Here is a 25,386-nt window from a genome sequence, read left to right as displayed (position 1 = left end):
CTTCTGCCTGTTAGGACAGTCTAAACCAGCGACTGATTGAGCCCCCGCCCCCCTTTTCTTTTTATCTTGAGGGGTGGTTTTTTGGGGACAGAATCTAACTATGTAGCTCTGGCTGTACTGGAACTCACTATATAGGCCAGGCTGGCCTCACACTCACACACAGAGATCCTCCTGCCTCTGCTTCCCGAGTGCTGGCATTGAAGGCAAGAGACACCACGCCCAGCCAGCAACTGACTTTAAATGTTGTAAGAAAAGCTTGTTCTGTACTTGGGTTTCTTCCTGTCTGAGCTTTTGAAGGGGAAGCTTCGGAAGGATTTAGACCCCAGAGTTCCTTGTGTCAGGTTCTGCTATTTATCACTTTGGGCCTTAGTTTCCCTATCTGTAAAATTAGGAGCACAGTGCTGCCTTTAATGCTGGAGACGTGGCTCAGCAGGTAAGAGCCGTGGCTGCTCTTCTGGACGGCCCAAGTTCGGTTCCTTGTGCCCACGCGATGGCTCACAACGGTAATTCCAGTCCCAGGGGCTCCAGTGCCCTCGCCCAGGCTCTGGGCTCCTGTGTGCACTTGGTATACATATATGCACAGAGGCTTACATACATACACATTAAAGCAAAATAGTGCCTTCCAACTTGTATGGGTTTGAGAGGTTTTTTCTTTTGAAGTGCTCTTGTAAGCAAGAAGGTAGATACTCATAGTATAAGAAAAGTTTTATATATATATACTATATATATGTATATATATTTAATTTATTTATTAGTATGTATACAATGCTCTGCCTGCATGTACACCTGCACACCAGAAGAGGGCATCAGATCACATTATAGATGGTTGTGAGTCACCATGTGATTGCTGGGCATTGAACTCAGGACCTTTGGAAGAACAGACAGTGCTCTTAACCTCTGAGCCATCTCTCCAGCCCAAAAAAGTTATATTTTTTTTATGCTGGGAGTCAACACACAGTGTTCCCAGTCTCAATTTCTAACTATGGTCCTAAGCCGATCTCCCCAAGGCGCCCACCTGTGTGACATATCTTAGCTGAAGGTCAGGTCTAGTCTCTAACACAAGCTTCTGACTCAAGCTTAGGTTGGAATCCTGGGAGAGGCTCTCAATCCACAGGGTAGAACCAGAGGGCGTCTCTCCAGGGGTGCAGAGCTGAGCATGGCTCTTGGTCTCTGCTTATATACTGTCCAGTAGGCGTCGTGGGGTCCTGGGCCTGTGTCTCGTTATCTTGAGTGAGTGATGTCACTGGGTTCTGGTTATCAGGTGCAGCCTTGGGTGTGGTGCGATCCTGACTAAGTGATTTTTACATGTCTAAAAGGCATTTTTTACTATGCTCATTACAAGTGCTATGTGTAATGCCTGTTGAGTTCTCCTTCTAGGCTTAACATTTGCATCTTTATGGATAAAGTACCTTATATTTACTCACTAATGTGCTAGTGAGAGCAGTATTTGTAATTTTGGATTATTTATTGTTGTTATAAAATGATCAATGTACTGATAGAAATATTTTCGTATGGAAATACAAAATAAACACGGTGTTACAGGAAAGTATGTTGTAATAAAGGTGGAGAGCGGGTGTTTTCTAGTTGGATAGTTATAGAGCTTAAAAACCACTGAGTATGTGTGTTTAGTTTAGTGTGATGTACGAGTTAAAAACTAAGGCTCTTCAGCCTGTGTCTGCTAGTGATAGCCTGGGCCCATTTGTTTTACTCTTAAGTTTTATCTCCCTGTAAGCAGTGGAGTCACAGGCTGCATCTACTGGTCCTAGGGGTCCAGGGAACGACAACAAATAACTCGTAATTAGGTAAGAGTTAAATAATAGCCAGGTTATAAAATTGTGGTCAAATTGTCAAGCTTTGAATTGTGACTCTCTTGTCTATTTTGACCTGGAGGGAGAAGATGCTGTCTCAGCCTTAGCTGCCGCCTGTAGAGTAGGGATAACTGTAGTGCTTACGCTGTGGGAAATAGGTAACCAACCAGTGGGGGTGCTGTAAAGTAGGACTTGCTTCCTGTCTCTGCATCCTTGCTGTCCATCAGCCTGCCCTATACAAATCAGTGAAAAGGAGAGGCAGAAAGGTATCCTCGCCTTACTTAGGAAGTCAGGAGAGACCCTGGCCCTTTCCACTGCTTTTTCCCCTCATTCCGAGTGAACCGAAGGCTGTCGTCAGCTGCCCAATGACTAGGTGTGAACCGAAGGCTGTCGTCAGCTGCCCAGTGACTAGGAGGGAAGACAGAAGGAGAAATGTCAGCCTAACAATTACCACGGTGTTTTCAGCATTTGCTAGTCTTTATTGCTGTGCTGTTCTCCTTTGCTCCTTGGTGCCCACTTAGATAGTCACTGAAGTTCACGTGCGCCCATGTGTGCGAGGGCCCCCAGAGGCCAGGAGGTGGCATGGGCTCCTCAGGTGCTGCAGGGACTGGTGCTTGTGAGCACCATTTGGGTTTTGGGTATAAACCCAGGTCCTTTGCAGAAGCAGTCAACACTCTTAACTGCTGAGCCATCTCTTCAACACCTTTGATGCCTTTTAAAAGTAGATTGTTTTGAGCTGATTTAATTGGCAAAGCACTTGCCCTGCAAATCTGGATTTTAATACCTATTAGGACAAAGTCTATGTGTTTTTGTTTCATACAGGGTAGAGTAAGAGTCAGCAAAGCTTTAACTCAGTAAGCTTCAAATGCAGGCTTCCTTCCTTTCTTTTTCTGGAAATAAAAATTAAAAATATACATGAATTGTTTCTATGGAGAAACTGATATTTTCCCCAATTTTAAACAGATACCCAGAATTAAGAAAACATGCTTTCCCTCCCCCAAAGTTGTGAATCGGTGAACTATTTTGGAGGCATGGCGCCATAGACCACAAGCTGCGTCTCTGCAGGCCCTCCTTCCAGACTCACACTCCTTGGCCAGGGCTAGACTCTGGCTTCCCTTTCAGTCTGGGTTTTTTTTTTAACCTACACAGCATTCTTAGTGTACTGTAAGTCTTTAGTTTATGTGTGAATGGGGGCTATTCAAGGCTTCCTGGGGCAGTGTTTAAAAAGCCACCATTCCCCTGGTGCTGCTGCTCGGGAGCCTCACTGAGCATGCCCAGAAGGAGGAGGCTGCACCCTCCTGCTGCCTCACTGAGCATGCCCAGAAGGAGGAGGCTGCACCCTCCTGCCTTTCCAGCTCTCAGCTCATCAGACCTGGAACCCAAAGACGGTTCAAGGCAGTGGGCAGGAAAATGAGCTGTTACCATTTTCTTGCACATCTCTTATCTGTAAAGTACTTTGCCCTAATTTTAAGCTCTTTTCCCTGTTGACTCTATATTTGAATTCTGTGGCGTTTGTTATCTCCCTACATTGGATGAAATGAACTACAGAGAGAGACAGATATCAGATTGGACCTCAGGTCTCTCACTTGGTGGTCACATACTTTTAGACAGGATACATTATTAATGTATTAAAGTTGAATGCCTTGTGTACCAGGCTTTGTTCTGAACACTGAAGATGCAGCTGTAGCAAAGTGCACAACACATTACAGACATGTAGCATGTCTGATGATACTAGCTGACACGAAGAAAAAGAAACTATTGCCATGAGTCGTAGTGTCCCTATCCACGGAGTAAGGATGATGGCCAGATGACGGCACATGTGACACTGCCGAATGAAGCAGTCTGCCTACTGGCATCTGCTAAGTGAGATTTCCTCCCTGCCTCTCCTGCTAGGGCAACTGTTGCTGTGTTCTGAGGGGTGAACTGGGGTAACCTGCAGCAAACAGGGCCCATCCTGCTCATTAACCAGCATATAAGTGAAACTCTAAGAAACTGAGTTGTGTTTTTCTATTGGCACATAGTTTGAAAGGTGGGCCTGTGATAATCCTTTTCCTTTACTGCCTCCATTGGTGGCCGTTTTAAGTGTCTACAAGGTCCTCCGGTTAATTAGGTGGTGACATTCAAGATAATGAGGGCTGATGGCTTTAACTTTGGCAGTCAGTCATAGGGTCTTTTCCTCTGGTGGGACTCCATGTGAGAGAGGCACACACACGATCTGCGTCCCATCATTCTTGTCACTTCTAATTCCCCTATGTCTTAGTCTCTTGTACCCTAAATTAGTGTTGACATTGAAAAAATTAATGAGATTTTCTCTAAAAATTTGCTCTTCTGAACCATAATATTGCAGTAATACTGTTCTGTCTTATTTTTCCAATACTTTTGAAAACACATTTTTCTTGCTAAAATCTGCTGCGTTTCTCATTGCTACACACCTCCTCCTAATTTGCCCTTGAGGTATTATCTGTTTCTCTGTAAATTATATCGCCATTTCCTCCACTTGCTGATTTTCACTGGCTTTCCCCATCTGCCATTGCCTGTGTCACATTTGGCTTTCTCCTCTGCTTAATATGTTATGTAAGTACTAACTCTAGGACCGTTGGCCTCTGTCTCCTGAGCTTGTTCGAGTACAGTTTGACAGTTTTGCACGGTTGGACTTCATTAGCTAAGAATGCTGATATTCTTAGCACTCAATATGCATTGCTTTATTGTAGCAGTTGTTATTAAAACTACCTACATAGGAGACTGAGTAAAGCCATTGAAAATGAGCGATGGAGTCTCTTGGAATTGATACTTTGAGTGAAGAAAAGCAGGAAGTACTTTGGAAACATGTTTGCCTGGTTTCTTCTGTGTACAGACCAGCTGTGTTGTGGGAGGGATCATGCCCAGCAGCTCCTAGCCGTGTCACTGTCTGTGTAGGGCAGTGGCGCTTGCACTCCGTCCAGCTTCTGTCTTCTTGGCCCTTTGCTTCCACGCTAAGTTGAGATTGTAAGATATGAGCATAGGGGGCCGATACATAACAATCTATAAGCTCACTGAAGTTTTCGGTGCCACCAAAGATTGCTTTCTAATTACTTAAATTCATCCATCAGTAGTTAAAAAGTTGAGTTATCGTATCTTTGTTGCTGTTGTTTTCTGACTGCACGTCTAATTTTAAGGTGGTGTGCCACATCTACCTGCAAAGGTGACACTTTTGACGTTGGTTTATAGTTAGCTATTTCAGTAACCTGCTGATGATGGTCAGTCCTCACTTGTACAAAGCCCCTGGCTGGGTTTCCTTTCCTACTCACTATTCTACTATCTTCCCCCCACCCCCACCCCCAGTGTCTGTCTTCTGCCACATGCCCATCAACCTAATTGCAGCCTCAGGAGAGCTTTGGTGAGACAGTCCTTGGCACTGTTGTCTCTTAGAGATTTAATTCAGGTGGGATGTGCATGTGGCCCTCAAGCCATGTCAGTGGCTGCTGTAACTTCCATGTTCTAAAGGCTGGTCACCTCAGGCCCTAAAATTGTCTCAAGTCTAGGACAATTTAGTCTTCGGGTAGAAGCAGCAGTAATAAAACAGTTTGGGTCATTTTGTCAATGGAAATTAACCTCTAGCTCTCCTGCTAATTTCATCAAAAATCTATGACATTCAGGCTGTTTTTAGTGATTCTCAAATTATAATACTTTATGACTTTTTATGAGTGTTAAAATTTTCTTTTGCAACTAATATTGTCATCAAATTGCTGTGTGTGTGTGTGTGTGTGTGTGTGTGTGTGTGTGAGTATGTGTGTGTCTGTGTCACTTCTTTGATACCACTTAACTTTGCCTCTATGTCTAAATCCTAGTTAATCAAAGCACTTAATACAGGTCTCAGGCAAGTGGTGGTGGCGCACACCTTTAGTCCCAGCACTTGAGAGGCAGAGGCAGGTGGATCTTTGTGAATTTGAGACCAGCCTGGTCTACAGAGTGAGTTCCAAGATAGCCAGGGCTATACAGAGAAACCCAGTCTTCGGAAAAAACACAAAAACAACAACAACAACAAACCGAACAAAAAACATGTCTCTGAGGAATCATCAAATATGGGCTATTTTATTCTATTTCTTCAAATGGGAAAACTTACTGCCTTTGAAAAATTCTGTTGTCTTTAAAATACAGGATTTGTTGAGGGTTTGTTTTGTTTTTCTCCAGACTTAAACAAACAAACAAACAAACAAAACCAAACAAAAACCGTAAGGCAACTAGGAAAATAAAACATTCATCTGTCAGTACTTGTTTCTACTTGGTATCATAGCCTTTCTATCATTGGAAATATATGTATATATATATTTGATATATATGATATATATATAAAAATATATATATATCAAATATACAGAATGATACAGGGACATAGGAATTCCGACCACAGATCTGAAAGGCTAACTTGCAACATCCTGCTTCTAGCTTTGGTCCCAGGACTTGTTTCTGTGCACTGCCTATTTTAAAATGAACTGGCACAATGTTGGTACATGCCTGCAATCCCAGCCACTGAGGCAGAAAGTCCAAAGCTATCCTGGGGTGCACAGTGAGACTCTGTCTCCAAAAGCAAACAACCAGGGCTTAGTAGGTGATGATCTAAATTTATTTATTTTTCTTTATTATAATTTATTCACATTAGATGGTCTGAATTTTCATCCCTAGGACTCAAATGGAGGGAAAAAATCATCCCCACAAGCTATTCACACACACACACACACACACACACACACACACACACACACACACACACGCAGGCATACACATGTACATGCACACATACATGTACACACAGACACACACCAAATAAATAAACAAATGTAAAGGCTCCTGAAGGTCCACATCTTCGGAATACAAACAATTCTCCTGCCTCTGCCTCCCAAGTGTACTTATAGGGGTGCGCTACCTCAGCTGGCTTATTCTCATTTAATTAAATTTACATTTCCAGGCCTTTCAATCTAACATATTACATTCTGTGATTTGAAAACTGTAGATGTAGTTTATTAGTTACTCACAAATTCAATTTAGTGAGTTTCAATCAGCAAACAAGCCAACAAAGTTCCCCAAAGATAGGAAAAGGTCAGAGCATCCCCAGGTCTCTAGTCAGCCTTGGGGCTCCAGGAGTGTCTGCAGTCTCTCTTTTAGCTGGGGACATAGTTGTACACATCATTAGGAGTCTGGTTAATCAACCTCACCCCACGGTTATTAGAACTGGGCATCCACCTTCTGTCTTTGTCTGGGTGGGCAGCTTATAGTAAAACATACTCTGTCTCTAGGTTTTAGCATTAGAGGGAGTTCCGCCCTGGGGCGATACATTGCCACCTAGTTTTTACAGAGAGGGGGCTTTGAGTGGACTTAATGATAATGATTTCTTCTGAGTGTAAGGTGTGTGTGTGTGTATGTGTGTGTGAGTGTGTGTGTGTGTGTGTATTCTTGTGTTCATGTAGAGGCACGAGGACACTTTTGGGTGCCATCCACCTTTTTTGTGTGTGTCGAGGGTTTTCACTGGCCTGGCCTGGAACTTGCCAGGTCGGCCAGGCTGTCTGGCCAGTAAGCCCCATGGACGAGTTTCAAGAGGCATTTCTCTCCTTCTACCGTGTGAACCCTGGTCGTCAGGCTTGACTGCAAGTGTCTTTACCTGTGAGCAATCTCAGCAGCCCAGAATTCTGAACTCTTAAACATAAATCTTAAAAAGATCTTACTGTGGGGCTGCTAAGATGGCTCCATGGTGCAGAGTGAGTATTGCTCTTGCAGAGGTCTTGAGCTTGGTTCCCAGACCCACGGCAGGCAATGTAGAGCTGCCTGTAATGCGGAGACTCCCAAGCTCTGGCCAGTGCAGGCACCTGCACACGCAGACATACATACACATAATTTAGAAGAATTAGCTTTCTTTAAGAAGAAAAAGGTTTGTTTGTTGTTTTTTTTTTTAAACATGCCCCACTTCTAGTACCTAGCCCTGCCCTCCACATTCTGTCCAAAGTGAGGGCAGGGCACCGATGTGACAGTGATGCCAAGCCGGTTCTTTGAAATGGAAACGAGACTGTGTATTCACTTCTCTGTAAGTAAGCCTTAGTACGTCCCTTGTGGGCCGTTTGTATCAGCAGTAACTTCGTTAACATGGTATTCAAATAACACAGCACGACAAGTTTGTTAAAATGCTTTGGGTTTTTACTGTGTGTGACTACCACTCTTAAAGGAGCTGTGATTTAGGAAGAAGGGCGCAGGACGTCAGAGTGGAATGGCTGTATTACCAGTCAGCCAGGTGGTGATACAGCCGTTCAGGGTCTTTTGGTCTATCTGCAGAGCCTCGTGGGTCAGCAGGGAGTTCTTCAAGTGTTGGGCTCTGTCAGCTGTAGTTTACCCCAGGGTTCAGCGCTGGGAAAGCTGAAGCAACAGCAAGTGTGTAAACCCCAATCCTGAAAACCTCAAGCAAGCCTCAGATAAGAGTCTGAGCTCTTTCAAGCCGGGCATGGCAGTACACGCCTTTAATCCCAGCACTCGGGGGCAGGCTGTGAGTTCGAGGCCAGCCTGGTCTACAAAGTGAGTCCAGGACAGCCAAGGCTACACAGAGAAACCCTGTCTTGAAAAAAACAAACAAACAAAAAAAATTTTTTTTTTGAGCCAAGGTTTCTCAACTCTTCTCTGTGTATGGCATCGCAGCTCCGACGCAGGCCTGGGTGTCAAGATTCCTTATAACTCTCAACTGAGGTCTGGGTCCCTAGGCCCTGAAGACTGGACAGCTTTCCGGTGACTGGAACCTAAAGGTTGTGGTTCCTCATTCTGTGCCCTGCCCCATTCCCTGCCCCTTTCGCCGTGTCCAGGGCTACTCAGCATCCAGTCCAGAGGGTAAAGCCAAGGGGGGAAGTCCAACTTCATGGTTCTTAGTGTTCCAGCTCTCTGGTCCAGAGGGGAGGGAGAAGCCCTTCCCTGACGTTTTCAGTGTTACAGCTCTTACGGGTGACAGCAGCCTGGTCTACTTCCTTCCTCCAGAGCATCCAGGCACCAGAGGAAGAAAGGAAACCTAGCCGGGCAGGCGCTCCAAAGGCCCAGACCCAGCAGTGAGTGCCCAGAGAGAGACATTCCTCTCCAAAGCAGCTTTTCACTTGTCACAGTCTTTTAGCTCAGACGCAGCAACTCGCAGATGGTAGTCAGTGAAACAGCTTGTGCCTGTTTATTCGGAGGGGTTAAGGGGTTATATGAACCTTGAGGGAGCGGGACAGGGCTCCAGGGTGGGTGCATGTGCTTGGTTGGGGCTGGGGTGCTGGCACTTCTCTGTTTGCATGGAGAAGAATTCCAGGTGCCAGGCTTCATGACTACTCCAAGAATTAAGGTAGGGTCGAGACTGTGAGCGGCGGCCATGCCGGCACAGAACAGGGAGCGAGCAACCCTTACTCCTGCCTAGCTCAAGAAAGATTTCTGGGGTTAGGACACATCTCAATCTTGCTCTAGCACCATGTCAGAGTTCCTGGTGGCACGGCCCACGTGCCTCACAGCAGGTTATGTCCTTTACATCTTTTTACCCTTCTGTAGTCTTGGCTCCCTGCCCTCTGTTGCCGTCTTCCCACCTCACTGGCTTTCTTCTTCAGCCGTCAACCAGCGGCTGCCTGACCCGTCCACATTTGGCCAACAGGACCGCTCTGCAGTTCTCACTTTCCTGTCTTCTGTTTCTGGTACTTCTCTGTTACCAGCCTGGCTTGTCTACTGAACTTAGCCAAGGAGAAGCCACACGGGGGGGTGGTGCTGAGATTGGAAAACCAGAGCAGCAGGCTGCATGGGGCAGCATCTCCCAGCTGACCCACTGTACCTGAGGAATCTGCGTATATAACCCCGGAAGTAATGGGACCCATCCCATCCATTTCTTTGGAGTAATCACAGCCTTGTCTCTTAGCACCAGTCATAGCCATAGAGCAGTGGTTCTCAACTCCCTGATTCTGTGGTGGCTCCCCAACCATAAAATTATTTTTGTTGCTACTTTATAACTAGTTTTACTACTGTTAGGAATTGTAGTGTAAGTATCTAATATGCAGGATGTGTGACGTGTGACCTTGGTGAAAGGGTCACTCAGCACTCCCCAAGGTGCACCAGTCATGGCAATACCTGTGCTAGGCCACCAGGGCAAATACTGGTGTGTGTGACCAGGGTTCGTACAGCACTTGTGCGATAGGGATGGTCAGCTGAAATCTTTTCCTAGTGTCCTCAAGGCATAAGAGGCTGGGCTGCTTGCAAGCCGGAATCCTGTTTCAATCTTGGCCTTCCCATTGCTAATTGACTAATGTGGTCAGTAATTGCTGAACTTTTCCAAGCCTCCATGCTAATTCCTCCTTTACAAAGGATGCTACCAGGCACTTCCTGGTGTGGTTTTTGTGAGGGAGCAGCTGGCGCTGGGCTCTTCAGCATGTTACAGCTGTCATCCGTGTCACTGTTCCTAACCTTTTCACTACTTGGTATGTTAAATGCTGGACTAGAAGTTTATAATAAGTAATCCAACGCCCTAAAACAAGCAGCCACTGGACTGGTGGGATGGCTCGGCTTGGGGTAACGGTCCTCTCTGCCAAACCTGATGTCCCGCCCCCTTGTGATCCATACAGTCACTATGTGATAATGGAAGAGAATTGACTCCCGCAGGTTGTTCTCTGCGTTCCACGTCCATGCATTTGACTTCCACAGACATAAGCACTCGTGCTCCACCCCTACACATAAACCAACAAACAAACAAATAAAAAGTATTTAAAAGCAAAGCGTGGGTGCCTTAGGCTTTCTATAGCTGTGATTAGACACTATGATCAAGAGCAAATTGGGGAAGAAAGGGCTTATTTGGTTTTGCACCTTGGAGTCCATCAGCCAGAACAGTCAAAGCAGGAGCCTGGAGGCAGCATCTGATGCAGTGTCCAACGGAGAGTGCTGCTGAATGGCTTGCTCAGCAGGCTTCCTTATAGCACCCAGGATCAGCAGCCTAAGGGTGGCCTGCCCACATCAATCATCAGGCTTGCCCATTGGCCAGTCTGGCAGGGCCATTTTTTCTATTGTGGCTGCCTCTTCACAAAACGACTGGAGCTTGTTTGTCAGGTTGATCGGAAACCAGCCAGCACAGTACAGTATGTTGTGAAAGGCAGCCACTGGCCTTAGTGTCTTTATACTGCATGATTGCAGTCCTCTGCTCCCACCATTAGTGCGCATATATTTCTTTTCTTTTTCTTTTTTTTTCCCCCCTTCTAGTTTTTCAAGACAGGGTTTCTCTGTGTAGCCCTGGCTGTCCTGGACTAACTTTGTAGACCAAGCTGGCCTCGAACTCACAGCGATCCACCTGCCTCTGCCTCTGGAGTGCTGGCATTAAAGGCGTGTGCCACCATGCCTGACCTTATTTCTTTATCTGCCTTGGAGACTTTTATTTGTGGGTGGAATGCATTTCTTCATATTAGTTACTAGTTCTTCCCAAGTCCCCTAAGCCCAGGAACTGCCAAGGTTTCACTTCCATGTATGTACGTATGTACGTATGTATGTATGTATATATGTGTATTTGTAGCTAGTTAGTTTTTTGAGACACAGTCTTGCTGTTTAGCCTACATGGGCCTTGAACTCACTATGGAGCCTGGGCTTGCAATAAATACTTAATCCTCCTGCTTGTTAGCTTTTCTAGTGTGGAGCTCTAGAGGCAGCGGCAGGTAGAACTCTGAGTTGGAAGCCAGCCATGTCTACATAGTGTGTTCCAGGACAGCCAGGTTCTGTAGAGAGACCCTGTCTCAGAAACAAAAGTCAGAATAGAATTTCTGATATGTACTACCACGCCTAGTTTTCCCCTCTTAGCTCTTTCTGTCATGTTTTTTTTCCCTTCTCTTCCTCCCAAACGCCTTCATCCACCAGTGTTTCCTGTTTCTGCCATCCCTTCCATGAAGGGGCCTGCAGCATCCACACCCCAGCGTTTCCAGCTCCACACTGGGCATCTCTATCTGGGAATTCTCCCTGCATTCAAAATTAACATGCCAGAAACCGAACTCATCAATTCCCTGTGAGGTTTATTTCCAGTCTCCACTAAGTAGAGCATCATTGCGTCTCGAATTCAGCCAGTGGTTTTCCTCCAGCCAGTGGCCCTACTGCCACCGCCACCTCCACGCTGCTGCCTGAGGCTTTCAGCTTTTCCTCCCTAATTGAAGCCTCGTTGTCTCTCCCCAGGCTGCTCGATGAGGCGCCTCCTTACTGGTCTTCCCTCTCATTTGCTCCGCACCCAACATGCCACCAACCAGGTCTTAGGCCCAGGGACCAGGTTTGGTCTTTAGCGCTAATTGCATCCCTCTCTCACTGACAAACTGTCCAGCTGCTTGCAGAAGTCCACACTACACCTGAGCCCCAAGGTGCCTCATCCTTTTGGCTGTCTGTTTCACTGGGCTTGTTTACGTGACTACCATGGCTAAAAGGATAGCCCCGCGGCTCCAGAACCTGCTCCCACTCGCTCTCCTCCTTCTTGTCACTGCTTCTCCTGCTCCTTCTTGTGAGCTTCTCCATTTCCTCGCTGTAACAATGGGGCCCCAGTCGCCCTGACTTCTCATTCTCCAGAACCTTGGCTACTGTCAGCCCAGGTAGTGAGGAGCACCTCCCCCAAGGAGCTGTCTCCGCGTACTGTTACCTGTTACTCTGCTGCCTCTGTTCTCTGCTCTTTATATTTCCAAGTATATTCTTTTTTTTTTTTTTTTTTTTGGTTTTTTGAGACAGGGTTTCTCTGTATTAGCCTTGGCTTTCCTGGACTCACTTTGTAGACCAGGCTGGCCTCGAACTCACAGCGATCCGCCTGCCTCTGCCTCCCGAGTGCTGGGATCAAAGGCGTGCGCCACCACGCCCGGCCGTTCCAAATATATTCTTAATGGCTGCTTTCTTATAGCTCCTATTTCTTTGTGTGGCCCTCCATCTAGACACATTTGTATTAAGACAGTTTAAGAGGATGCATTAAAAAAAAATGTCACAGCAGTGACTCGAGAGAGCTTGAGGTAGACGATTGGGTTAAGGAGGAGATGTGATGGTGCCTCAGACCCGAGCCAGCCCCCTAATGTGAGTGGCGGCTACCAGCGTCCCTCCGTAGGTAGGGCTGAGGTCAAAGTGCACGAGTGGAACTGGATTATAGCACGCAAGATTAGCAATGTCCATTAGAGCCCAAAGTTCTTATGCCCAGAAGCAGGAGTGAGTATTATCATATCAGCTTCTCCTGTGCTCTAATTAGGGGTGTTGGTGGAGTTAAAGAGGCTCCGGGAAACATTTAACTTACTCATCTGTTCATCTGCCCTCCAGGCTGCTAACTCCAGCCTTGTGTGATAGGGTGGGGGGGGTAAGGGGGTGGGGATAGGGATGGGGAAGGGGTGGGGGGAGGGGGTGGGGTGGGGTTAGAAACTCTGTTTTTTGGACCGTTCTCTTGTTTTGCCAGCTAGCCTATTACATACTCTTTCCCTCATCTTTCAGTGCCACATTCTAAAAGGGACAAAGGTTTTGATGAGCTAACACGGGGCAGGAATTCCATTGAGATCTACTACTAGGTGAGGTAGAAAACCACAGGATATCGTATTTATTAGAAGAGGAGGAAGACTTGTTGGGACATGGGAGAAAGAACATGTAAAAACTTGAGAAAAACGGGTTGCAAAACAACAAGAAGAGTGTAGCTTATGGAAAGCTTCCTGCCGTCTGCTGGCATGGCGTTCCACGCGTCACTCACTGTGCCCTTCCGTACAGTGACTAGAAAGTAGATGATGTTGCTCTTGTTTTATGGAACAGGTGATAAGCTCTGAGTTGTACAACTGGTGAATGTTAAAAAAAAAAAAAAAACCAAAAACCAAAAAACCCTTGTCAATCATAGGCTACCCACCTGGCCCTGGAACCTGCTGTTGTAGTTTGACTTAACAAAGTCAATTTATTACAAGGCAGGTTCAAGCTGTAGCAACCTCCGATATCAGCAAACTGTCACTGTGAAGGAGAGCTGGGAGTGCAGCATGGGGGCAGAGAGCTTGCTGAGCATGAGGAAAGCCACGGATTCCACCCTGGGACTACTAATAAAAATGGAGGAGTAGAAGTTAGGGCTTGGCCAGTGGGAGGACAGGAAGAAAAGGGAGCCATACTGTCAAGGCCACATTGAGAGTGTTACACACACCCTTAATCCCAGCACTTGGAGGCAGAGGCAAGCGAATCTCTGTTAGTTCAAGGCCAGCCTGGTCTACAGAGTGAGTTCCAGGACAGGCAGAGCTACACAGAGAAACCCTGACTCAAAAAAACTGAAACAAACAAACAAAACAAGAAACCCACATTGTATGCTCTAGCTGTCTTCTGAACCTGTTGCTTGTGCACACGATTCTGGCCTCCTTCAATTCTCTTTATTAAAAAAAAAAAAAAGAAAGAAAGGCCTCATTGTTGTCTCTGTAGAAATGTGAGCGTTGCTGTAGCCACCTTCTAGCTCCAGGTGTCCAGTCGTAGGGGAGTGTGCTAACCGCCTGCTCTCTCGTTAACAGGGGCCTTGTGTACGACAGCCGGCAGAACCTTCAGCTGCGAGGCCTGGTGGTGCTGCTCATTTCTAAAGCAGCAGGGCCCAGCACCGGGAGCTCCTCATCTCAGAGCTACGACGTGGTCAGTGGGATACACTCGTGGTAAGCCTTGCAGCGTTCCTCTCTAGAGTACGGGATCACTCTTCATCCCCGAGTCATTTCCTCACTCTCAGTCGGATAAAAGTATATATAATATGTTATAATTATATAATATACACTATAGGTTAATGCACGTGATGTATTACTAGGGCTGATATATACCTATTATCTGTTGGGCTGGGGTCCACGTGAGGAAAGTGTTCTGGAGGGAAGCGAGGGTGTGGAGGGCAGCAGGGACAGCCTGTGAGGGGAGGGGCTGAGGGACACAGCTCAGGAGGAAGGCTCCACTCCCTCTCCCTGCACAGGCTTCCACGGCAGGAGGAAAAGGCAGGGCAGACCTGAAGACTGACAATAAGAGATGGCGTCTCAGCAGGCCAAATGGCTTTCCATGACTAGACAAACAGATCAGCCTCTGTTCATGCTTCACCCTTGCTGCTGGACGTGACCAAAGGGTGACACAGCCCCTGCCACATTCTATAATATATATCTAATATACATAACATATAATTTATATGTGTATAAATACTATGATATATATTCTATAATGTATATATGCGTATAGACAGATAATTTATGTATGTGTAAAACATATGATGCAATATATATTTGTATAATATATAGTTAACATGTTGTATATTATATGTATGTATATGTACATATGTGTGTGTATGTGTGTATGTGTGTGTGTGTATATATATAATCAGCTTCTAAAAATAGAGTTTTGGGCCTTGAGGTGGCTCAGGAGTAAAAGTTCCTGTTGTTAAGCCTGATGGCCTAAGTTTTCTACTCAAGGACCTATGAGATGGAAGGAGAGAAACCACTCCGAGCTCCACACATGTGCTCTGTACGTGCGCTGGAGGCAGTATCATTGGGTGGACTCGTTCCTCCTTTCCACCTCAGCCTCTTTAGTAGAAGGACATACTGGGATCAGCTTGAAATCAATCTTGAGCTGCCTTTTATTTGCTGTACGTTGTTAGGTTGCTAACCGTTCTGAGTTACCATCTGATTTTCCTAGTGCTGCTGGAAGAGTTGTCACACCCACGTTCCTCTTGAGAAAACAAATCCCAAAACCCTGAGACATTTTCACACCTCACATACAACAGATGCGGCAGGTTCAGACTCTAGGTCACGTCTCTCCGATCTCATTGTCCACCCGCCTTTTCTTGTCCAAGCAGTTTCTTTCTCTTGTGCATTGGTCTAGATTAAGTTGGCATGTTCCCCCGAGATCCTCTTGTAAGAATGTCTTGAGAAGCTTGCAAATGGAAATCCACTTAGCTCCTCCCAACAGTGTCTGTTGGAAAACTTTGTAGGAAGCTCTGGAGCCAGCACAGCTCAGATTATGAGCGTAAATGCACCAAGGGTCATTGTGACCACCAGCAGCTCACTGGTAGTGCACAGCGAATGGGCCCCACGTCCCCGGGCTGTCAGGAGTCTCACCGATTTTCAGCTTCCTGACTTTGACCCTGCCCTGCCTGTCAGCTGTCTGTCCACTTGTCCATCCAGATAACTGTACACATGTGCATAAGATGCACCAGCTGCGCTCTGCTTCTCATGGCTGCTTAAAAGCGCCACACCATACCTACCAGAGTCATTCTCACGTTACAGAAGAGATAACATTCCAGAAGCTAAGATTTACCAAAAATCTCCTGGATAGGAGCTGTCAAAGTTGGACTGAAATCCCATTTTTATTCTAGATAGGTAGGGGTTCTATACCTCAGGGGCGCGGATCTGCATGTGGTACATGATGCTTCTGAGCTTTCCACGTTCTTATCACCCTCTCTGAGACAACTGTGTGCTTCATCCTTGCCATACGGAGTCTAAGCAGTGTGAGTAGAAATGTCTAAGGAAATAAGTGCACATCAGGCACATGGAAGTTTCTAGATAAAGCTGTGCGTAGGAACACATGCCTACAATCCCAACACCTGGAAGACTGAGGCCGGGAGATAACATTTGAGGCCTGACTGAGAGACAGAATGAGACCCTGTCTCAAAAAAGAAAAAAACAACAAACAGACAAAATCCAGAAGTCTTTTCAGGTCATTTAAATAAGTATTAAACTTCAACACGTGGAATCTCACTTATGCTTAGGAATAATCCTGACATAAATCAAACTTGCTCTAGTAATTCACCAGTTGCTGCACACTTGCTAATGTAAAGACTAATTTGGCACAGGAGTTTGAGAAGCCACCAATTTGTTTCTGTACCACTGAAGTCAATTTGTTTGTCTCCTGCCCCTTAATTATTCAAGTGTAACTTTTGCTGGGGGCTTGCATCTGTAATGCCACAGTGAATTATTTAACATTTGAGGGAAGTGCTGATTTGGGAGCCTTGCCATTTACCTCCAACCACAGGGATTCACACTGCTGGTGGGTTCTCTCTTTTTCTTGGCTTTGATGTCAGCTAATGGGACCTGAGTAAATTACCTACGGGACCCAAAGCAAGTTAGGTGATCTTTTTTGTTTGGCCTCGGGGTGTAACTGGTGCTGTGAATGTGTCCTCAGACTTATCACATAATAGCTAAGAGGGACAGAATTTAGGCTACAATGTAATAAGTGTACTTGAAGGAAAAAGCAGGAGACCTTCGTTTATAAAAATGTGCTAGAAACATCTATCCTTTGCCAACAAGATATCAGGTTTAGAGTTTTTTTTTTTTTTAATCAATATTAACTTTTAAAAACTTGATTGTAAGGCCAATAAGGATTATAACCAAGGCTGGAGATTGAGCTCAGTGGTTGAGCATGTGCCTTGGCATGATCTAGTCTTTGGGTTCAGTTTTTATTGCAAAATTTTTTTCTGCAAATATTTGTAATCATAATGAGAAAACTTGTAACTTCCCATTCTACTAATGATAGAATATTTGTGTTTTGTATACAAAAGGTGTTTTGTACCAATTACAATACACATTGTACTTAAATTGAGATTTTTGTAATGTAGCATGATTATTAAATTTAACGAAGTTCAAGTGCTTGTTGTTGCTGCTAGTATTGTTATGTAGGGAGTGTGGTCTCGCTGTGGTGTCCGGGGTAGCCTGAAGCTGGCTGTATAGCCCAGGATGTTTACTGAATTCGTGATCCTCCTGCCTCAGCCTCTTAAGTACTAAGAGTACAGGTGTGTACAAGAGTACAGCAGGCCTGGGTGAAGTTTTTCCTAGTGGTTCAGCTTTTCTCAGTTGTTTTTCAAGAACTGATATGATTCATTCTTTTGTAACTAGCAGTTTAGAACAAGCCACATGCTGTACATATGAGTGCACTAACTGAAACATGGAAAGCTAAAGCTGAGGCAAGAAGAGCCCAAGTTTAAGACCAACCTAGACTACATAGTGAGTTCAGAGTTAGCCCAAGCTATTTAAGGAGACCCTGTATCAAAAAACAGAACAGCCCTGCACAACTAAATATGCTTCCCTCCAAAACAGGTTTAACAAGCACATATTCTTTTCTTCTCTAGTACCCAGCTAGGCTGTTTCCCAGCTTCCCTTGCAGTCAGCCGGGTTGTATCTGTCTGAAATCTAGCTAATAGGTTTTCAGGAAAAGTGGTGTTTATATCAATAATGTAACCCCAGTAGTTAGAAGAAGTCCCCAAGTTAATATTTCCCTCAAATGTTAAATAATTCACATTATAGATAGAAACCTCGAAGTGCTACTTACTACTTCCTAGCCATAGAAACCCTTGCACCGTCAGCGATGCGTGTCAAGGAGATGCTCTTGGAGGCCCATTCAGGAAGATGCTGTGCTCTCTGCATCTCTGTTGGAAGAGCACCGACTTGCCAGTCAGTATCCATGCTAGCGCGATGAAGGAAGGTCTACTTTAAGTCACTTAAATGGATGCTTACTGTGAGCAGCGGCAGGTGTTGATGTAATACACCGTTCTGTTTGGGTCTGTGCTATATCACTGTTGTGTCATGCCCTTATCTTAAACACTTCTTAATCTTAATATCCTTACCCTTTGTGTTCCACGCCTCTAAGCCCTGCCTCCTCCCCCCCCACCCCACCCCCCACCCCGTTTCGGCAAGTGGCCTTTCCTTGCCATCCATTTCCACTCCCTTGTTTGTTTGGGGCCTTTGTTACTTCATTTCTAGATTTGAACAGAGGCTGCCTTCCTGGTCCCTGTCTCTGAATTCTTCCTCCTTCCAGTTTACCTTTCAGGTCTTACTAAGTTAAATACCCCAAAGTCCTGCTTCTGTCATTCATCAAACAGCTGTTAAGTACTTCCTATGTGTTGGGCACTGTACACTTTGTAGGCGATGTAACTGAATACTGTGGATTATTTGCCCTCAGTGAGATGGTTCGGGGGTGAAGGTCTTTTCCATGCAAGCCTGTGACCTGAACGTGTTCAGTCGCTTGAGCCCACATAAATATAGAAGGAAGGAACCAACTCCATGAAGTTGTACTCTGACCTCCACATGTGTGCCATGGTTTGTATGTACACATATCCGCAACAACAACAATAATAATAATATGACTTTTAAAATAAATGTCAGGTGGCGCTCGACCTCCTTTCACTCCAGCTCAAAGGACTGATGCCTCTTCTGGCCTTTACAGGCACCCATACTCGCATGCACAAACTCTCCCACTTCATCCTTTATACACACATAAACATAATTTAAAATAAATCATTTTTGAGAAGAATCAATTTTAATATTTTTCTTTTATTGCTGAGATTATAATACATAATTTCCCCCATTCCCTTTTTTCTCTCTCATATGCTCCTCCTTGTTCTCTTTAAAACTCGTGGCCTCTTTTTTTCATTAACTGTTGTTGCATGCATATATGTATATAACACACACACATATACACATACATACACACACACACACGTCTACATATTTCTAAATATAGCCTGCTTAGTCCATGCAGTGTTGTTTGTGTGCATGCTTTCAAGACTGATCACGAGCTACCATGGTATAACCAGCCGGTGTGCTCTTCCCTGGGGAAGACTATTTCTCCTGCTCTCCGCACTCCCCGAGTGCCTGCAGTTCTTGGTTCCTTTGTCGTTTTAGCATGTCTGTTGTCCTTCTGTTCAGCTTGTGTTTAGACAGTCATGCTGGTGAGACATTATGGTATAACTTCTGACATCACATTCTCACAGCAAACTCCCTGATCTGGAGTCTTTCCACCCGCTCTTCTGCAATGAGGATGCTCACACACCTGAGCCTTAGGTGTGGAGTTGTTTTGTAGATGTATCAGTTGGGACTGGGCTCCACGACACTCTTGTGGTTGGTTGTGGTTTTCTGTAATGGTCTCTGTCTGTTACAAAGAGAAGCTTCCTTGTTGAGGGGTGACGACTGTACGTATCTGTGAGTATAAAGAGAAATATTTAGAATGTAGTTATGGATTATGCCGGTTCAGTAAAGTGATGATTGTAGGTTCTCCTCCAAGATCCATGACTTTGCCAGGCCTGGGTAGTTGGGTAGGTTGAGAAGGATTCATTTGGTAATATTTTGTCTCTGATTGTGGAGATCATAATATAATTACATAATTTCCCAGCCCCAGCCCCACCTTCCAGACTTCAAACCCAGCATATCCTCTATGGAACTCACACCATACTGGCCAATGGCAGTCAAACCACCATAAGAATCTATCCAGTCACACGTTAAGAAGCTTAATCTGGACACAGTAGCATATACCTATGATCCTAGAATTCAAGAGGCCAAGGTGGGAGGATTGCTCAGGCTACCCAGCAAGATCCTGTCTCAAAATAACAAAAACAAACAAACAAACAAACAAAAAACCCTAACAAAATCAAAACATCCCCCACACTATGAGTGCTTATTGACTTATTGACAGTAATTTCAAGTAATTATGCTGGATAATTTAACTTAATATGGGCTTTTGTAAATGATTTCAAGACACCTCTGCTATTTTTCAGAGTGTTTTCAAGAAAGCGTGTGCAGTTTGATTACATTTTCCTATCAACAGTAGTCTACTTACAACAATAAAATGCACACACAAATCTAGCAGTATTACTAATTCATTACAAGCAGTACTTATTTTGTTCATTAACTTTTTATTGTTATTTTCAACTTACACAGCATGCACAGATACAGCAATTACATGTTGACTGAGATGGGAAGGCGCTTTATGTTCAGCGTTCTGTACATCAGACACCATTGCTTTGCCAGAGTGACTGGGGAAACACAATATAAGATCAGCCTCTTACAACACAAGTATAATTAACCAGCAAAAGTAGGTGGGCTAAGCTACTAATGTACTTAGCCTGAGCATTAGTTGATCATATATAAATAACATGGTATAGATTAGCCTGCCTGAACTATGTCACAGCAAAACTGAGCTGCATAAATGATTTTTTTTTTGGGTGCTAAAAATCTTTAAATCTTTCTTAAGGGAGGGTATGCTATGTCTTGACTAATAAGAGGCCAAAGTCAAAGGCAACATCCAGTGTCCAGCTCTGCATCTTAAGCATCACTGAATTCTTGATGCTTAAATACAACTATAGTGGTAGTTTACTTAAGACCATGTATAAACATAGAGAACAGAATCAAGGAGAAAGCTCACAGTGGTGATAACTGTGTTTGGGGAGATACATAAAATGCTCTATGCAGAAAACCTGAAATTACTTAAGGTGCATAATAATAACCCATGCTTGCCGTCAATCCTTGCGAAGATGAGGCAGGACGCAGGGTTAGCCTATGCAACATAGCCAGACTCCATCTCAAAAACAGTTTTGCTTTAGTGGAAGCCTGTATTTACTATTTTATGAGGTAATGCTCTCTCTGATCTGTTAGACTCAAACCCAGGGCACCTCTAGTAGGAAGTAGTGTGTTGTAAAAGGGGCATTTTGGGTTTTGTCTCAAATCAGTAGCTGAATAGTTATTTGACCTAAAGCAAGTCACATACAGCCTCTTATTCATCTATAAAGTAGGGACAATAATGAGTTTCAAAGCAGCAGCGCCACTAGCAAAAGCACATATCCAGCCAGGTTCAGTTAACCTGCAGTTCAGTCCTGCCGCCCTGCCCACCTCCACTCTGCTGAACAAATACAAATATGAATTAGTCTTTGTTCCATACAACCCGGAAGAAAAGGAGCCATGCACCTGGCAGTCTTCCTGACACTACCGGTGCACTTTCATGTGTAAGACCAGTTTCTCCAGCGTGGCTATTGGAGCTATCACTGGGGCTACCGTCTACCCATATCCATTGGCTGTGCCTTTGTTTAGCTAAAGATAAGCAGTCCTTACCATCTGCTGCAGATACGAGGGGAGAACCAGCTTGTACAGCAGGCTTAGAGCCCAGGGAACCTTCCTCATATATGCTCTTAGCCTTCCTTTTACCTCCTCATGACTGTAGCTGGGTGGTCCAGACAATAGACGCAGAGGGCACATGCTTAGAATGGTTCTCTCTAACCATGGCATCTCTACTCTGATATTGCTGGCATCCTACGTCCCACAGTTCTATTACGATGATTTCCCCCATTCCTACCCTTCTCAAATGTGAGTAGAATACATGTGTGTCTTCACCTGCACCTCCCTCCTTCCATACTCCCCAACAGCTCACCCTGCATCTCCCAGTAGCCCCAGAGTGGCACGAAGAAGGTGAAAGTGCCACCTAGAACATTTACTTGGTCCACCAAGAAAAGATGAATTTTAAAAATCTAACTTATCTACATGATGGCCTGCACTTGGCCAGAAAGGAAATGTCGGTGAGGGTCCAAATGCACTAATGGCCCAGGCCTGGAGGCCAGGATGAGTCAGACAGCAGCGGCAGAGTTAAGATGTGTCGAGTGAGCTGAGAGTAGAGTGCAGGAGACATGGAACACTTCTGGAAAGCCAAGGCACAAGTGTGCAGAAGTGGGCTTTTGAGCACCTCTGTGGGTTTTATTGAGCAGACAGAGATGGCAGGGTGGGCGTCATGTAGCGGGGCTCAGTCAGGAGAGCAGCGGACTGAGAACTGAGTGGCCGCAGTGCCAGAGAAGAGGGGTGACGCTGGAGCTGGGGCTGGCCACAGAGGGGCAGGGCGTTCTCAAGCTGCCGAGGACGTATGAGGCCCCTTCTCACCTCTGCTCCTCAATCTGAGACTTTTACAGATTAAACCGTAAAACCCTGGCTTAGTCAGAGCCAGAACCTAAGGACATTTCCTGTGGATTCCTAAAGCATTTCACACAGTTTTCTGGTGATTCATTCATGTGTGTGTTTCATCGCTGAAATCCCTTCTAGAGAAGGCCTGGCACTTTGTCCTTCACCGTGGGACAAACCTTTGAGATGCTCCCTTACTATCTAAACTAAACAAACAGTCGTTTGTTTACTCATTTTATCCCTGTACTGGATTTGTTCACTTGCTCATTGATTAATTGATTCAACCAACATCTGTTGAGCACTTGCTGTGTAATAAACATAGAAATATAATAAGCATTGCTGTAGCTCACAGGCGCAAAGATGTCTATAGGTCTGGTACTGTTCTATGTTCTTTATACATAGTAGCTGTTACTGCTCACAACCCTGGCTGGAAACACATCATTGTTCTTGCAAAGCAGACCGAGAGAAATGTAGTTGCTGGCTCAAGGTTACAGCAAAGCAATTGACCATACGACCCATGCTGTCTTCAACGCCATAGGCGGACTTTGGCTTGGGGACCCTACAGATGCTCCCTTACTCATCTGACATCCGTCCGTAGCACTGAGCTTCCGAGCTCAGCATGTTAAGTTGTATTCTGAAGGAAAGTTACCAACTTCTCCTGTGACCTCCGAAGCCCCAGCGTTATCATGAACATTCAGGTATCCTGTAGATTATTGTTGATTTATTGAGGCAAACTTTCCTTACAGAGTTGAATTTGGGTGATGGCAAAGGTGCGGAGTGCTACACAACTAAAGATAAAAATTCATGTTGCAGGCTATATCATTTCATTGCACTGATTTGTTCTTCATCTTTTGTGGAATACTGACTGACACCTGAATATTTTCTTTAACATAGAAACCATTTTTTTTTCCAGCTGCACTTCTGCCCTAAGCAGATGTTACGTCTAATGGATCCCTTCTGTAGACGGACATCAAAATGCACGTCATTTGACATTGGTCCTTAAAGGCTCATGGCCACACACTTTGTTATTACAAAATTTTGATAGCCCACTCACATTCATTGGGAACGCCATTTCAAGGCAGTGTTTTGATAATCCATACCTACAAGATTCGCTGCTATCCCGGGTAATTGTGTCCTGCAGGACTCGGAGCATCTATTACCTGACTGTAATTACCAACATATTCATCACAGATAGTGATGCAATGGGTTCTTAAAGGTTGCGCATAAGAGAACCAACAAACTGAGACGCAAAACAAGTTCCCACCCCCTTTTTTCCAAAGCTGTAGTTAATCACTTGAACACTCGCCAATATAGTTGAAAGCTGGCAGCCTTTTCTTTGCAGCAGGCTATGTAAAAGTGTTTATAATTTACAGCTTATTATGCCATGCAAATGACTGTGTTCCAGTGAAGGAAAGCGAGCAAATATGGCTGGGAAATTACTTAGCTCCTCGTTGTTAGTTGTTTTCTGGCAACAGGCAAAGGATACTTTCCACTTAAAATGCATTTTTGTATTTAATTTTGTCATTCAGTTAAAAACTTCCAGTGTGTTGTGGGGGGGGGGCAGGGGACGACACTTACTTTTTAACACTTTTTATAGGTAGGCCAGAACAGTTTTAATTTAACGAAAACAATAAGCTTGAAAAACCAAAGTTATCAGGGAATTGAAATGAACTAGTTCTAAATTGTTAGGGTTTAATTCAGTTTATGGCTTCATTCCCCCGATACACACACACACACACACACACACACACACACACACACACACACACACACACACGTTTATATATTTGAGGTGAGAGAGGTATGTGCGAGTGGAGTTGAGATTACAACTTGCAGAGGCTGCCTCTCTCCTTCCCCATTTGGGTCCAGAGGCTGAACTGGTGTCAGTCTGGCCATACCCTCTTTACCATGGAGTCATCTCTCTGGCCCTTATGCTGATGAGCTTGATTTTTTTTTTAAATTTATTTTTACTTTTGACATACCTGCAGTGCTTAGTAAATGACTTGATATTTTCAGAGGTGCCTTGTATGATCTCTGTTTTCTCTTGTCTGCAGCACTTTGGCTGAAAATTAATCTTTCTTAAAAATAGTTTATGGGAAGGGGGTTGTACCTTGGGTTCTGCTTTCTATCTCATGTATGTACCATCAGGTCTTTGCTTTGCATTTTCTGACTTTATGGATTCTTCTGGGTCCTAAAGCCAGGGAGCACCGTTCCCTGTGGGTACCACTCCCTCTGTTCCTGATGCTCAGGCTGAGCACAGCCTAGCAGAAGAGGAGATAAGGCTGGCCTTTTGGTATCCACTATGGATGGCTCTGTGAGGAAGAAAGTTCTTGAAGAGACAAGTGAAAACACAGGAACTGATATCTAAAAGCCTGTCTGTATCCTTTTCCTACCAATTCTTCAAACTGAGGCTCTGTCCATTTAGTTTACACTTTTATGAAGGTGAAAGGAGGAAATGTTACCTTAACTATTTAAAACATGTTCTAATTTTTCTGTTTTCTGATTTGCTTAGAATCTTTCGTTTTTGTTTTACTACATTTTATTTCTTGTCTCTATCTCCATATATTAAAATCATTTTTTTGTTTGTTTGTTTTTTAAAAGCTAGAATCTTTGTGACTTTGGTCAGTTAATAATTGAATGGGGAGCCGGGCGTGGTAGCGCATGCCTTTAATCCCAGCACTTGGGAGGCAGAGGCAGGTGGATCACTGTGAGTTTGAGGCCAGCCTGGTCTACAAAGTGAGTCCAGGACAGCCAAGGCTACACAGAGAAACTCTGTCTCAAAAAACCAAAAAATTAAAATAATAATAATAATAATAATAATAATAATAATAATTATTATTATTATTATTATTATTATTATTATTATTATTATTGAATGGGGTTCCCCCCATATTACAGATCGTATTCAAACAAGAATTTTTGTAACCCACATTTTTGAA

At 44.6% G+C, this 25,386-nt stretch overlaps 1 protein-coding gene across 1 annotated transcript in view; it reads left to right on the top strand.

The window, feature by feature from the left end:
- Window positions 1–25,386, top strand: part of PDSS2 (decaprenyl diphosphate synthase subunit 2) — a 263,281-nt gene that overhangs the window by 54,897 nt on the left and 182,998 nt on the right. The window contains exon 2 of the mRNA XM_084774454.1: window positions 14,288–14,422. Within this exon, the coding sequence (XP_084630580.1) occupies window positions 14,288–14,422 (135 nt within the window). The remainder of the gene's footprint in view (window positions 1–14,287; window positions 14,423–25,386) is intronic.

Source organism: Acomys minous, assembly GCF_964271855.1.
Source record: "Acomys minous genome assembly, chromosome: 3".
Taxonomy (NCBI): domain Eukaryota; kingdom Metazoa; phylum Chordata; class Mammalia; order Rodentia; family Muridae; genus Acomys; species Acomys minous.
The sequence above is the reverse complement of the archived record's forward strand: the minus strand, read 5'-3'. Positions and strand labels throughout refer to the sequence as shown.